This window comes from Erpetoichthys calabaricus, chromosome 14, assembly GCF_900747795.2.
Source record: "Erpetoichthys calabaricus chromosome 14, fErpCal1.3, whole genome shotgun sequence".
Lineage (NCBI taxonomy): Eukaryota > Metazoa > Chordata > Cladistia > Polypteriformes > Polypteridae > Erpetoichthys > Erpetoichthys calabaricus.
The window spans coordinates 94,564,327-94,580,836 of NC_041407.2; the positions used below are offsets into that span (position 1 = coordinate 94,564,327).

Genomic DNA, 16,510 nt, shown 5'->3' on the forward strand with positions numbered 1-16,510 from the left:
CTGTCCACCGCCATGCAACAAAATTGAAATTCTGCCACACTCCGCAGCTCTGCATAGGATTGTGCCCTCCAATATTCTCCTCTCTAAACCGTGCCACTCTACACTGCTTTCTGAATTAAACCGTGCCAGGCTGTTTTACTCTGCAACTGACACTGTGCCACACAGGAACCTCACATCTATACTGTAGCAAAGGGCACTGCCTTCAGATTTAATTTGTGCCACACTCTGCTGCTCCTGGTCCCAGATTATACCACACTAGATTCTTGTGCCACTAGGATTTCAATTATGCCACACTGGTGCTGCTTTGCACAGGATTGTGCCAAGTTAGACTCTCTCATGTGCCACATGATTTTTGATTTAAATTGTTCCATACCATGCCATTCCAGGTCCTAGATGATACCACAATGGGCCCTTCTGTCTACTTTGTGCCACACTGGGTGGCTCTTTATGAGGGTTGGACCACCAGGACCACACTGGGTTACATTTGGGTCTGCATTGTGCCGCTGCGAGGGTCTTTGATCACAGAATCTCCGCTTAGTACAAAACCTGCACCCTGACATGAAAGGACTGAAGAATGAGGGGGCATCTGAGTTGCATAATTAAGGCTGGTGACCAACAATGTGTGCCAATCAAGAGGACTCGCCCCCGGGAAGTGTTTACAACACCACATTGAATCACAGGGGAGTTCATTTGGCTTTCTCTGCAGCTTTAATGCCAACGTGAAAGCCAAACTCTGCAAAGTGGTCTGAATTAATTACAAATACAAGTCACAAACTAATGGATCACAGAAGCATTGTGCCCCGTCACGCCAGTGCTTAGTAGATGGCAGCCATGACAGCTCCAGCCTCCTCCTTCTCTAGCAGTGGGTGTCGGGTGTCATAGTGGCTGTGAATGAAGAGCCTTTGTAACAAACTCTTGATTGCGTTCAGATCTGCACTGCAGGACATTCACTTTGTTGTGTGGAGGCCATGCCTGTGTAGCTCTGGCCTCATTCTTGGCCTCGTTGTCTTGCTGGTCTTCTTCTCCCAAGGCCCAAAATTTCTTGCAGACCCCAGCAGGTTTTCCTCCTTCATTCATTTTCCCTTCAGGACCCCCACCATGCTTCACTGTGAGGATGGTGTGTTGGATGATGTGCAGTGTTCAGACATGTCATTTAGTATGAAGCTCCATCTTCATCTCATCAGACCACAGAATCTTCTTCAGCTGAGCCTCCCCCTGTGGTCTTCTAACAAATCTTCACTCTCCCCTAAACCGGTGAAGCACCCGGGCACAGTTGTTGTCTCCATGGCCGCTCCCTATCTGAGCCACTGTTGCTTGTAACTCCTTCAGGGCTCTCAGAGGGTCTCCTGGTGGCTCTGGTGGGTGTCATTGGGATCAGGAGTAAATAGTCACGTCCAGCCAGTGGACTGAGAGTTTGGCCACTCCGTGTCACTCATATTGATGCTTTGAAGCCATTCCTTTGTACCGTTGGCTTTATGCTTAGGGTCTCTTTAGTCTCATGCACTGTAGCTTGTCACTCCTTCAGGTGGTCTCCCTCATTCGTCTTCTTCAGTGTTTGAGATTGGCCTACTCTAGCAGATTCACACCTCTGACATCCTCTTTCCAGCTCCTGTTGTGCTTTGTGTGCAAGACCACCAAACTGGAGGACATCTTATCAACATACCAGGCAGGTCTGGTGGACAGAAGGTGTAGATGGTGCTGTGATCAGGTTCAGGCCAAGCTGGCCGAGGGTCTGGAGAAGGAAAGAAGGCGAGAGCCCACCAAACTCCAGTTCAGGGACCCCCACTTCATCTGCTTCCTCAGACCAGAAGGCAAATAAGAAGGCTGGGGTGACAAAGATTATGACAACAGCAAATGACTTGGGGGATCTTGGTAGACAACTAAAATTTCCAGAAGAGACCGCCAACTCGGGCTCCCAGCTTGATCTAATCTTTTGGTTGAGAGCAGTGAAGTAGGTGGTCCTGCAAAGAAAGGACAGAGGAGACTCGCAGCTGTAAGCCTTGAAAACACCAGACCCTCATCCAGGAGATCCAGCAGAGGGGACTGAGAGTCTGGAACCTCCCCGTAGAGGTTTGGTTGGGGGGGGGGGGTTCTCTAGGTCAGTCACTCTGGGGAGTGTTGGGGATTCTTGGAATCAGCGGCCCAAGTCATAAGAAGTTGGTTACAGACACCTCAGGGTGGGCACAATCAGCATCAAGGTGTTGCTGGTGCAGCCAAGCTGGTGGAGGAGAGAAAGGGCTGAGCTGAGGGATGGTGGGGGTGGTGCCAGCTTTTGAGCCCCTCTGAGGCGTCTGATAAAACACTGATGGTGGGTGGGGGGATTGTTTTGGGGGTTAGGTGTCTGCTTGAAAACCCTGTGAAGCTCCAAAGGTTTATAAGCTGCAAGGCTCTGCCCGAGAGAGAAGGGCAATGGAAGAGGGGGGCGAGATATGTCAGCTAAGTCGTGTAAGGGGGGCAGCGATGTGTCATTGTGCTTAAGAGATGGCAGAACAGAACATTCTCAGCTACATTCCACAAATATTACCAGCAGAGCAACTAAAGTTAAAATGTGCTCTGAGATTTGTCAGGTGAGGAAGCCCCACGTTTTACGGTGGCACGGTGCCACATGCTGTTCAGTACATGCCAGTGAGAATGCCACTGTACTCTTGTGACAAAAATGAAAAGTAAAGTAACATAATACAATGTAAAATGACATAACATAACGTAATGAAACATAACAACATATTGTAATGTAACATTTAAATGTAAAGTAACATATTGTAATTAACATAATAAAGTAACATACTGTAACATAACTTAACCTTGTGTAAAGTAACGTAATCTATTATGATATAACGTAATGTAACACAATATGACATAACATTACATTGTCAGTCCCGCTTAATCCAATTCAGAGTCTGTCCTGGCTGCACTGGGCAGCATCGGGCACCAGTCACTTACCAGCCCTGGATGAGGTGCCACTCCATCACTTTATTGTTCTTTAAAAAAGACTAACATGTACACTTACTGGTATTCCTTTATTTTAAGTTTCTAGGGACCTTTGTAACAATCTGGAATTTTCATTTTGTTTGCAAAGCTATGAGTGAAATGTCAAAAAACCAGTCTGTCCAGGCCTCAGAGAGGTGCGGGTGTGTCGGAGCATAAATTAAAATGAAATAAAATGGTAACAATTTAGATACAAATGTCAAGTTTCTTATTTCTTTGACATACCTCATGCTGCCTAAAGCCACAACAACCTGAAACCATGTTTTCTTGTCGCCAGGGGCTGTCCACAGCTGTAGAATTTGCTGGCAATCCAGCCTGTCAAAACTGAAAAGAAACAGCGCTGATGTCGGAGAGGCCTGACTGGATAAACAGCCGGATGGCTCTGTCAGGTGAGTCCGGGATGATCAAGTCAAGCAGGAGCTGCATGTTGTCTTGTGCTTCTCATTCCTGACACTTGCGATTAGAGGTCACCCGATGTTACTGGGAGACATTAGTCAGACATCAGTGGTAGCGCCGCATACAGAGACACAAAGTAACATAACATAACATGACATAACGTAACATAACATAAAGTAACGTAACACAACATAACCTAATGTAATGTAATGTAACATAACATAACATGACATGACATGACATAACATAACATGACGTAACGTGATGTGACGTAACGTAACATAACATAAAACAACGTAACACAACATAACCTAACATAACGTAATGTAACATAACAAAACTTACCATAACATAACATGACGTAATGTAACGTAACATAACATAAAGTAACATAAAGTAACATAACATATCATAACATGACATGACATAACATAACATGATGTAACGTGACGTAACACAACATAACCTAACATAATGTAATGTAACATAACAAAACTTAACATAACATAACATGACGTAATGTAACATAACATAACATAAAGTAACATTAAGTAACATAAAGTAACGTAACATAACATAACATGACATAACATAACATAAAGTAACGTAACAAAACATAACCTAACGTAATGTAACATAACATGACATGACATAACATAACATGACATAACGTGACATGATGTGACGTAACGTAACATAACATAACATAAAACAATGTAACACAACATAACCTAACGTAATATAATGTAACATAACAAAACTTAACATAACATAACATTAAGTAACATGACACAAAATAATGTAACGCAACATAACATAACGTAACGTAACATAAAGTAACATAACATAAGATAAAGTAACGTAACAAAACATAACCTAATGTAACGTAATGTAATATAACAAAACTTCACATAACATAACATGACGTAATGTAACGTAACATAACATAAAGTAACATTAAGTAACATAAAATAACATAACATAAAATGACATAACATAACATAAAGTAACGTAACACAACATAACATTAAGTAACATAAAGTAACATAACATGACATAACGTAAAGTAACGTATAAGATAACGTAGTGTAACATAAGGTAACGTAATATAATACGACATTCTGTAGCGCGCCGAGCGCAGATCTCAATGGTGGGCCCATCTCGCTCAGTGCGAGGAGACGGCTCAGATGTTCGCTCCAATGTCGTTTTTATAAACCTGTGAGTCACAGTGGCTCTCCGGATGCCCTAGATGGGTCCTTGGTTTACGTAACAAATAAGTAAATAATTCAGCCCTGACTTGAATGTTTTAGGGTCTACTGATTACAGATTTCAGTTCTCCACCCAGCTGTTACATTCCGCTCAACTGAACTGGTGAAAACAGAACAGGTTTTGAGAGCAGGAAATGAATAAAACAAAATGAGAGTCGTCACCAGGAGGACAGGCCAAGTACAAAATGAAAAACATAAAAGCAAATTCGAAGTCAAAAGGACACAGCAGAGAATCAGACTAGAGAAGCACAACATGAATCAAAGGTCATTTCTTTGCTAATCCCAAGACGGATGACGAGATGAGCGGTGCGCTCGTTTATAACGTGTCTCGCTGATGACGCCATACGCTGTGCAGCATGAAGGCACTCCCCCTGGAAACCGGACAGCACCATGATGACTGATAATTAAGAGTCCAACGTGCACAACACAACACAACACAACAGCAGCACATACTGACCAACAAAACCACATTTATCAGATGAATTCACAACACCAGCCAAGTGGACATTTTGCTCCTGCATACTCAGGAATTGAGACGACTGACGTAAGTGCAGTAACGAGCAGGTGACGATCTGTTAACACACCGCACACTTTATTAAAGAAAGACAACAAAACCTGGACAATCTCACCAACTCCCAACTCGTCCAAATCCACATCAGCCTCACAGGATTCATCCCATAAACCCGACACAAACAGAACACGCCAGCCGGATTTCCTTACATTCACTTTGTGGCGGGCGACGGCCATTTTGTGTGCTGTGTGGTAACAAAATCGCCAAGCCATCCAAACAGTAAAGACATTTGGAGGTAAAGCTCGCTACTTGCACAAGTACATCGTTTGACATTTGTAAATGACAAAATAAAAGGAAGACCTCGAGGCTTCACAAAAAACTTTCAAGTGTGTTTGTTCAAGAAGCCGGCAGGCGCTCGAGGTGTCGTCTCATTACACGTCAATCTGCTAAATCTGAGAAAAGCCACACAATGGCGGCCCGGCTCGTCCTGCCTGGTGCACCGAAATCCCAAACTGGTCAAACTAAAACATCTTCCTCTCTGCCCTGACTTGAACACGTGACTTGTGACAATCAGACAAGCCCAGGTTACCAACTAACAGGACAAATGGACACTCTGACCGATTCGAGGGTCGAGTGAGGCGAGTGCTGTGTGTAAACGCCGAGTGCGTATTTATGGTGATTTGCTAATGTGTGCCACTGCTACTGCTAATAAAGGGTCAGAACTGAGTCAGAACTGATAAAGCTAAGGGTCCCAACACCAAAAAGGTGGAGGACCACTGCTCTGCAGAACATTATGGCCCACCACAGACATGCAGGCCGGGGCAGCGAGCTCACCTCGGGTATTAATGGGAAGGCAATCGTAGGTGAGACGTACAGCAAGAAGGACATTGAGGTCCCGCATAGGGAGACGGCCCAATGAGGACAGCTGTGATGGGCACCGGACGGGGCAGAGTCAGGCCTGCGAGCAGGCGGTGTGCGGAGCTCAGGCGTGTACCTGGGAGCACAACAACACGAGACCACCTCAGATCGGCTCTGTAAAGTGCCTTACAGCCCAAGAGGTATTGGCAGCAAAATGAAAAACAATGGCTGACGGTGCAGAACCAGGACCCTGCAAAGGCTAGAAAGACACGACAGAGGTAAATCAATAAAATGATATTTAAAAAAATTAAAATCACTTTGGGAACAAACGCATGAATGAATAATTAAATAATAACTATAATCCTACAACGTATCAGAGAGGAGAAGAAGCAACTGGACAGTCCAAGTCACTGATGGTTTGTAACTTCAGATTGCTAGTGCAGGGGCTTCCATAATGGAGCCAAGCAGATGACCATATGGGAGTTATCACTTTAACAGGCGGTGTCCTAAAAATGAGAGTCTGGCGGTGCAGCTTTGAATTCTGGGTAACAGTGGTCAACAGAGCCTGGTGGCCTGAGATGATAGAAAGGACCTTCTTTCGCTGTCCCTACCCTAAATGTCCTGTACGGTTATTGGAGCTTGATGACCTGGCTGCTTAATCCAGGGCCTTGTGGTCAGTCGCCTCTCCAGATTGTGACACGGCGCCACGAAGAAGATCAGGAGTGGGATGCGTTGACTTTCCTCAGGCTCCTGAAACATGGAATGCGCTGCCGAGCCTCCCTAAAATGTCAGGTGATGCCGAGGAACCAAAACAGATCCGTAAAATCATAAAGCTGCTCCTATCCTTCCATCTCATCCAGCTCATGTCCCCTTCCATCAGCTCTTAATGACGCTCAGGGACAGATTATTACAGCAAGTGGGAGGGCAGCCATAAAGTGCAAAGGGCTGCATGTAACAACTTAATATTAAGAGACGTCAAAAGGCTGAGCTGAGGAGCACAGGCCAGAACATGGAGACGAGCTCAGAGGTGCACAGGAGGAACATCACAGCCCGGCAAGTGGAGGAAGGACAGGGGGCTGAGCTCCTCAAGTACAACAGAAGGCAGATACAGGTGAATACTAAAAGGACAGAGCGGACCCCCGAGCTCGGGGTGACACCGTGTACCATGATGGAGACATGTCCACTGAAAAGCACATGCAGAAGGAGGCCAGTAATGGAGACGGGCCTGGGAGTCTCTGTCTGTGTTGTAAGGCGCTATAAAGATGAGGCTGGATTGTGCTGGTAAGAACGGCATAGCCTGACATGTTTAGCACAATCAGCCATTACAAAGAGGCAGGACTGTGACCTGAGCCCAGATGGACACTGCGTACCACAGAGACGAGCTTAAATACAGTCTGGTGTAAAGATGGAGGCCACTGGGATTCTAGTAATGGAGACGGGCCTGGGAGTAGAGAGAGGCAGGGCAGAAAGGTGAGCTGGGATTGTGCTGGTCAGCACCTCATAGCCCAGGGAATGGAGACACAGCTAAGCTCTGGTCAGCCATTACAAAGTGGCAGGACTGTGACCTGAGCCCAGATGGACACTGCGTACCACAGCCGGGGGGCAAAGAGACGAGCTTAAATGACAAGAGGGAAGCACAATGCAGTCCAATATAAAGTGGGAGGGGGAGGCCACTGGGAATGCAGTAATGGAGTTAGGTCTGGGTGCTGGGCATACTCCAGTCTGCCTTAAAGGGCAGCAAGTCGAGGTCTCATTTTACTGGACAGAACTGAGCACTGAGCTCTGGTCAGCCGTTATGAAGAGGCAGGGCTGCGGCCTGAGCTCACGTTGATGTCAGCGCCAGGATATGACTGGCATGAAGAGGAGGCGCTGAGAGATGAGCTTTAATGTCCACAGGACAGCAGAGTGTAGTCCAGTATAATCAGGGGGGAGACTGGGAGTGCAGTAATGGAGACAAGCCAGGGTACTGGGCATACTCCAGTCTGTCTTAAAGGTGCTATAAAGAGACAGGGCAGCAGGTTGGGGTCGGATTGTGCTGGTCAGCACCACATACCCTGGTGAAAGGAGACACAGCTGAGCTCTGGTCAGCCATTACAAAGAGGCAGGGCTGCAGCCTGAGCTCACGTTGATGTCAGCGCCAGGATATGACTGGCATGAAGAGGAGGCACTGAGAGATAAGCTTTAATGTCCACAGGACAGCAGAGTGCAGTCCAGTATAAACAGGGTGGGCGACTGGGAATGTAGTAATGGAGGCAGGCCTGGGCTTTAAACTCAAGGGCACACTCAAGTCTGCGTCACAGAGAGATTTAAAGAGGCAGGGTGGTAAGTCGAGGTCGGATTGTGCTGGTAAGAACTGCTTAGCCTAATAAACGTTGGCATGTGTAGCTCGTTCAGCCATTATAAAGAGGGAGGGCTGTGGCCTGAGCCGCCGGGACAAAGAGATGACAGCTGAGCCGCTAGCTAAACAAAAGGGCCTGATGGACTGAAAGGTCTCCTGTCCTTTGTTAAATTTTCGTATGTTCTTAAGAGCTTAAGTTCCACAAGCAAGCACATGCAGTCCAGTATAATGAGGGAGGCCAGTGTGAATCCGTTAATGGAGATGTGAACGTTATAAGGTGCTATAAAGAGGCAACGCAACAAGCTGAGGTTGCATGGTGCTGGTCAGCGCTGCATAGCCTGGTAAAAGGAGACACGGCCGCATGTTGGGCACTGGTCAGTCATTAGGAAGAGGCAGGGCTGTGGCTGACGTCAGTGCCAGGACACGGCTGGCATGAAGAGGAGGTGCTGAGAGATAACCTTTAATGTCCACAGGACAGCAGAGTGCAGTCTGGTATAAATGGAGGGGGCAGCGTGAATGGAGTACTGGAGACAAGACTGGGAGTTGTCAGAGTTATGAGGCACTAGAAAGAGGCAGGGCGGCAGGTCGAGGTCAGAATGTGCTGGTCAGCGCTGTACGGCCTAATGAATGGACACACGGCTGCATGTTGGGCTCTGGTCAGCCATTACAAAGAGGAAGGCAGGGCTGTGACCTGAGCTCAGATTTACACAGGGGCGCACACACACACACACACACACATACACACATGCAGACACACACACACACACACCTGCAGACATACACACACACACACACACATGCAGACACACACACACACACACCTGCAGACATACACACACACACACACACATGCAGACACACACACATGCATACACACACACCTGCAGACATACACACACACACACACGCTTACACACACACACATGCAGACACACACACACACACATGCATACACACACACATGCAGACATACACACACACACACATGCAGACATACACACACACACACACACACTCTCACACACACACACATGCAGACATACACACACACACACACACACTCTCACACACACACACATGCAGACATACACACACACAGCTGTGAACTGACCCTGACCAGTATAGCTTTGTTCCCAGTATGAAGAGGCAGGACTACAAGCTCTGAGGTCCTCTGTAGGGTGTCCCAGTAGAAGCAGGCAGGTCTCCCAGTTTATGCCACCTTAAATAGGCGGGGGGGTGGGGGGGGGTAAGACAGACCCACTTGTACAGTCGGACACACAGCAGAGCCCAGGATAAAGAAGCCAGCTGTGCTCCGACTGAACTGGAAAGTGCTGTGCAGCCCACTCGCTGAAGTCACTGTGAAGGGCACATTAAGGTCCAAAGGGACGCCGCCTGTTATGGTTGCTGACTTTGTGGACTTTGCATGTTCTGCCTGTGTGGATTCTCCTCTGCTCCCCCCCCTCTCCCCCAGATTTCCTCCCCTAAGACCCTCAGGTTATGCTAACTGGTGACTGTGATTTAGCTAGGCCAGTGTGGGCGCTGTGATGCCCCGTCCAGGGCTGGGCACTGCCCCTACACACCCTGCTTTGTCTTATGTTAACTCAGTGAACACAGGCAGGACTTTGCGTTGAGCTCAGCTCGGCCCGTCAGGTGGGCCGTCCAGTACAGCTCAGTATGAGCAGACCACATTCTGACTGTGCCCAGGCCTGCTGGTGCCCACATGGGCCGCTCCGCTCAGAGCTGGTTATCAAGGTGAGAGATCAGTGCAGGCCGGCATTTTTCAGATGCCTCATAGGTGGATGTGTGGGGAGGGTCCAGCATTGCCTGCGGCCTTTGGCCTTTTGATCTGTTGATTAAAAGCTGGAAATTCCAGTTTGGAATCCGTGCTTGTTTGGAATTGCTCAATCTCAAGCCCCCATGTTTGGGGATCTTGACACCTGATCCCCTCCTGTTTCTCCAGCACATATAAAGAGCAGCCGGCGAGGTAGCAGAGACATTCTCCAGGGTCTGACTTCAGCTCTACCGCCACCATGATTAAGAACTTCTCCAGCAGCAGCTATGCACCCGGCTTTAGCCAACGAGGAAGCTCCATCAGCCTGCGCCAGGCCCCTGTGCCCACTGTGGCCCGGGCTTCCAGCTTGTATGGAGCGAGCAGGGGTGTCACCATGTCTGTGGCCCCCTCAACCTTCAGTGCTGCTGGGACTAACCTGGCGTCCAGCTTCGTCTACGGCTCTGGCTCGGTCACTGGTGGCAACTTCTCCCTGAACGACGCCCTGGACACAAACACATTGGGTAACGGCAAGATGGCCATGCAGAACCTGAATGACCGTCTGGCTGCCTACCTGGAGAGGGTCCGTTCCCTGGAGAAGGCCAATGCTGCCCTTGAGTTGCAGATCCACGAGTTCCTGGAGAAGCGTGGGCCTGTCCAACGGGACATGAGTGCCTATGAGGCGGCCATCGCTGACCTCCATGCCCAGGTAAGTGGCGTGATGTGGCTAGAGGGGGACTAGCTGCTCTTTTTTTTTTTTTTTTTATTGATAAAGATGATATCATGGGTGCCACCCTGTGAGCAGCCTGGTAGAACATGCCAACCTGGAGCTGATCTGGAACAGGCAGCCTGTGGGCTCACAGGGTTAGACAAAGTTTATTTCTATGGCGGGGCCTCCACTCTCAGGTGTGGCTCCACCGTGAACAAAGGCCACTTTGTGTGCAACGTAAACCCGCCGTGTTCACTGGCATCAGGCCGACTTCTCATGCTGACCTCCTCATCGCCTCCCGAGCTCCCCTCACACTGGCCTCCTGTCCTTGCCTGCCGCTGGCATCCCTCTGCTAAATGAAGCTCGCTGGCCTTTGTGCTGACCCCTCATCCCTTATTGTGTCCTGTCACTCATAGAAACCCCCCCCGTCTCTCCTGCCGTTCTTGGGGTCCTCACACCAGTCCTTCATTACTGACCCCCACTTCAGGTCCAGTCACTCATTCAGCTCTCCCACCTGCTCCTCTTCACACTGAATTCACGTCACTTGCACTGATCACTTGACCCTCATGATTTCCTTTCTGCTCCTCATATGGACCCCCTTCTCACCGTCCTCTCATGGGCTCTTCACGTTGACCTCTTCTTCTTTCTCTCGTCTTATACACTGATGTCCATTTCAGGTCCATCCCCCCATTCAGCCCCTCGTCATCTCTTCTGCTTCTTCATATGGAACTCCTGCTGCTCACATGGACCCCCTTTTTTCCCTTCATGGTGTCCTTTTGCTCCTCACACTGATCTCAGGACCCCCCTTCTCACCGTCCTACTGCTGATGTCCTCTTTTCCACGCTGTCTTCTTGTTTCTCAAGCTCACCTCTGAAAAGGGCATACCAGGAAGAGGCGTCCAGCTGGTCACCGCGTCCACTTTAACTCTCGGTCTGCGTAAATAAAGCCTCCGCTAACTCAAATGGCACCGTTACGCATTCCGAAATGTACTTTGTTGCATTATTTATTTCGGAGGGACCCCTCAAGCTGAACTTCAACCCCCTAACTCATCGTAATCCAGCCCCCAAATTCCTCCTCCTTCTTCTCCCTCCCTGTGGTCATTCTGTGCACTGAATTCTTTCTACTGACCACTTCTCCTCCCCATTCACCTTCAGATTTCTCGGTCGGCTGCCCCCCATGGTGCCCTCCCCTTCACATAATGTCACAGCTCTCCCCTGTCCTTTACTCAAGGAGTTGTGACAATCGGGAACAAACTGCGAGCCACAGAGAAACCCTGACAAGCTTTACGAAGGGTCTGGATGTGACGTTGGCTAAACGTTAGCTAAACAAATGATCTTGAGGGGCTCGGTGGTCTCGCTGGCTGCATTTCTTATGCTCTTTAAGTTGATGCAGGGTGGGTGAGTGAGAGGGGCTGAAAGGTGCCCAATTGGTGCCCTGTGCCCCATGTGACGCCCCTCTTATGTGTTTCTTGGATTCTCAGGTTATCCTTGTTTTCCAACACATGGTGCAGGCAGAGTCAGAGTCTGGCATGGGTTCAATTGAAGGTGTGCCCATGTGTGTTTTTTTTTTTTTTTTGCCCACTCCCATGAGGCTGTGAGATGCCCTCCTAGAACAGAACACAAAGAGGGCACCTGAACACCGCCGGCCTGTCTAACATGGCATCCTCCCTTCCTTTTACAGATTCAGGATGCCACCCGTGAGAACGCCAGCATCTACCTGAGCATTGACAACGCCAAGCTGGCTGCAGATGACTTCAGGGTCAAGTACGTATTTGGGTTGACGCAAATCCAGTTGGGGGTCCGGGGTGGCGGGAGGTTAGAAGATCAGTGTTTGGGATATGAAAGAGACAAGAAGGCTGAAGAGGGGCCAGGAGATAAACTGATGGCGTGCCAGGCGCGGTGCCAGGCTGCTCTGCGCGTACAGATCACCTTCCTTGGCTCAATCACTTTGGAATGTCAGGAAGGCCTGTAATCCGGAGCAGGGTGGGGCGTCCCGCTTTGATGGGGATCCTGTCAAGCTTTTCCCAGCTGAAATTCAAAGATAAACAACTTTGTGTGAGGCGCCCGATGCGCCTGGGCAGGGTGAGGCATTGTGTGTTTGAACAGGCCCCCACAGAGCACAGCCACACACACACACACACACTCACACTCACACTCACTCACTCCTCTAACCTATCCACAGGTATGAGACCGAGCTGGCCCTGAGACAGTCTGTGGAGGCTGACATCGCCCGCCTGCGTAAGCTACTGGATGAGATGACCGTGGCCAGGGCTGACCTGGAGATGCAGATTGAAGGCCTGAAGGAGGAGCTCATCTACCTCAAGAAGAACCACGAAGAGGTGGGTGCGAGCACTCGTCAGCCCCTACTGGTTACTTACAGGGTCTCAATAGCACAGACCACCATACTGAACTATGCCAGCACCCCCTTCTTAGCTACTGCAGAGTCCCTGTGCCACCACACCAGGGCCTAATGGGATGTGACTGGGAGTCGTTAACATGGCGCTTCATACAAGCACAGCACAGACCAGTGGCGCTGCTGGGGAGATGTGAAAGGCGCTATATGACAGGCAGGCAAAACTTAGCTTTTGACAGAATACTATGCCCTATTAGTCCATCTTGGTAATCGACTTCATATGAGTCCACCATAGACTTCCAGCACCCTAAGGCTGGACAACAACCCGGACTCGGGACCCCCACATGGATATTCCACTGTCCACGGGGCTCCTGCAGGTCACCATCAATCCATCCATGTTCCGACCCGCTGAAACTGAATACAGGGTCACGGGGGTCTGCTGGAGCCAATTCCAGCCAACAGAGGGCGCAAGGCAGGAACCAATCCCCGGACAGGGTGCCAACCCACCACAGGACACACACACGCACATCAAGCACACACACTAGGGACAATTTAGGATTGCCAATCCACCTAACCTGCATGTCTTTGGACCGTGGAAGGAAACCCACGCAGACACGGGGAGAACATGCAAACTCCACGCAGGGAGGACCCGGGAAGCGAACCTCAGGTCTCCTTACTGCGAGGCAGCAGCACTACCCACTGCGCCACCATGCAGGTCACCAGCATCTTACAATTCCACACCAGCCCTGACACTCATTAGTATTCCATTACCTGCTGGCCTGTGATTGGTCCTCATTTGCATGACCCACCCCTAAGTGGCTGACACTGGGACTCATTTACTTGCCGCCCCACCCCAGTACACTACAGACCATCAGCTGTCTTTATTGGCCAGTGACTGGAACTGAGTTACGTGTGACTGCACACCAGTCTGCCTTTCTGTAACTGGGACTCTATTTCCCATTACTCCTCACCAGTGTACACTGGAGTCCTACCACTATAGTTGCCTGTGAATGGGATTTGGCTTCATGAGATCCCACACCAGTATACACAACCCTGTCTGGCTATAACTGGGACTCGGGAACACTTTCATTTCATTCCAATGTACCCCCAAGTTCCATCACTATAGTGGGCTGTGACCCCGAGTTCAGATGCACAGATCTCCACACCAGTAAACAGCTCTATTGGTCTTTGACTGCACATTAATCACACCAGTATACTAAAGACTGCTCGCTATCTCCACTTTATACCACACCAGTATACCACTGACTACACCACATCAGGTGCCTTGACCACGGGAAAGGCGCTATATAAATACAATGCATTATTATGATTATTATTAATATATCAGACTACACACTGCCCCCTCTGTATACCACAGCCTGCTCTCTGCCTCACTGCATACTAACACCAGTATACCACAGACTGCCCACTGTCTACCACACCAGTACATAGCAGCCTGCTCACTGAATCTGTGGTATATACCACACCAGTATGTGACACCAGTATACCATAACCTGCTCACTGCCCCACTGTATGTGACACCAGTATACCATAACCTGCTTACTGCTGCCTCCGCTGTGTGCCACACTAGAATACCAGGCCTGTTCACTGTCTCCACTGTATGCCACCCCGGTATATCACGGGGTGCCCACTCCCTCCACAGCATACTATAATAGAGTACCACCGTACTGCAGCGAGCTCACGCTATGCCAGCGCACCACCAACTGTTACTGCTGCCTCCACTGTATGTCACCCCAGTATACCACAGCCTGGCCTTTGCCTCCGCTGGACCTCATCATTTAAACCCACCTTGCGGCTCATTGGTTCCCATCAGGACATCTGCAATGCTTCCCAGGCTCTCTGCTCAGGTGGTCCATGTGTGTTTGTGTCTCCTTAGGAACTCAAGGCCATCCACAAGCAGTCCGGAGATGTGAACGTCGAGGTTGATGCTCCCGCCCAAGTGGACCTCAGTGCAATCCTTGCGGAAGTGCGCCAGCAGTACGAGAACTTGATCGCCAGGAACCAGAAGGAAGTGGAGGCCTGGCACCAGAGCAAGGTGAGTTGTGCCCAGGAGGAGGATTGGGGGTTATGGGTTGGGTTGGGTCAGTCCAGGGGGGGCACAGACTGGCTTAGAATGAATGACCTGTCCAACATCAGCGGCCTTCTCACTCTCCCCCCGTCTCTCTCTCTCTCTTGCCCAGTTTGATGCCCTGAACAGGGAGATGTCCACCAACACCGAAACCCTTCACACATCCAAATCAGAAATCACCGAACTCCGTCGCACCGTCCAGAACCTGGAGATTGAGCTGCAGTCGGCACTGAGCTTGGTAAGAGAGAGCCTTCCACAGAAAGATTAGGCTGTGCCCACTTGCAAGGCGCCATATTGGTGGATGGAGTGCCATCCTGCTCCGCTCTCTCACTGATGTGTTTTCTTATCCCCCTGAGTAGAAAGTCTCGCTGGAAGGCACCCTGGCCGAGACGGAGTCCCGCTATGCCGCTCAGCTGCTCCAATTGCAGGCCATCGTCACCAGCCTGGAGGAGCAGCTCGCTCAGCTGAGGGCAGCCATGGAGCAGAGCAGCCTGGACTACCAGAGGCTGCTGGACATCAAGACTCGCCTGGAGATGGAGATCGCCGAGTACCGCCGGCTGCTGGATGGGGAGGATCGAAGGTAGGGGGGCTCCCCTCATCTTACTTTACTTTGAGTTCTTTAGCCCTGTGCTGGTTCACCTCGGCTTCCAATGGTCTTCTGTTTTCATGTTTCATCATTTGGAGCCAAGGACGGTGAGGGGTCTCCTGCTCTTGTTGTTCTTTGTGATGCTGGGTGGCCATCAAACTCATGAGATCCACATCTTGTCTTTGCAGTCACATTGTCGAAACAACGAAGGACACGTCCCACTCATCGAGCAAGACGACCACCACCAAGGTGGTAACCATTGTGGAGGAGCTTGTCGACGGGAAGGTGGTGAGCTCCTCCTCATCCTCCACCTCCTCCAGCAATCTGGTGAAATCCTAGATGGCCATCGGCAGGAGTCAGCCATGCTGCCAGTAGACACTGAAATGAAAAAAGCAAAATAAAGTGTGCTGCAGAATGAGCCCTCGCTGCTGTCCGCTGTCTTTATTTCTTTACGTCTCTTAATGATGTGAGCAAAGTGGCGCAGAAGCAAGAGGGCCGCGGAGACCCCCAGCCTGCTGCCACTTCTCAGGCCAACCGGCATCTTCATCGGGGACAATGGGGTGGCGGCAGGCGGCTGTGTGGTGCTTTGGGCATCAGCCTTATGAGCTGACAAAGTCATGAAATGAGTGTGTGTGTCGGTGTCTCCCTAA

The 16,510-nt window shown here is 49.7% G+C and overlaps 1 protein-coding gene across 1 annotated transcript; it reads left to right on the top strand.

Annotated features, from left to right (window-relative positions):
• The first annotated feature begins 10,344 nt into the window (after positions 1 to 10,344).
• On the top strand, positions 10,345 to 16,275 carry LOC114665263 (keratin, type I cytoskeletal 50 kDa-like). Its single transcript, XM_028819728.2, has 7 exons — positions 10,345 to 10,833; positions 12,514 to 12,596; positions 13,015 to 13,171; positions 15,083 to 15,241; positions 15,387 to 15,512; positions 15,634 to 15,854; positions 16,049 to 16,275. The coding sequence occupies exons 1-7, from the start codon at positions 10,387 to 10,389 to the stop codon at positions 16,197 to 16,199; spliced, it is 1,344 nt and encodes a 447-aa protein (XP_028675561.1). The 5' UTR covers positions 10,345 to 10,386; the 3' UTR covers positions 16,200 to 16,275.
• Positions 16,276 to 16,510: the final 235 nt, after the last annotated feature.

What these genes read in the sequence shown, in the direction of transcription:
- LOC114665263 (XM_028819728.2), top strand. Translation starts at nt 10,387, where the DNA reads ATGATTAAGAACTTCTCCAGCAGCAGCTATGCACCCGGCTTTAGCCAA. An exon ending in AGGCCTGGCACCAGAGCAAG is followed by an intron (nt 15,242 to 15,386) that starts GTGAGTTGTGCC and finishes TCTCTTGCCCAG; the next exon opens with TTTGATGCCCTGAACAGGGA. An exon ending in CTGGATGGGGAGGATCGAAG is followed by an intron (nt 15,855 to 16,048) that starts GTAGGGGGGCTC and finishes TTGTCTTTGCAG; the next exon opens with TCACATTGTCGAAACAACGA.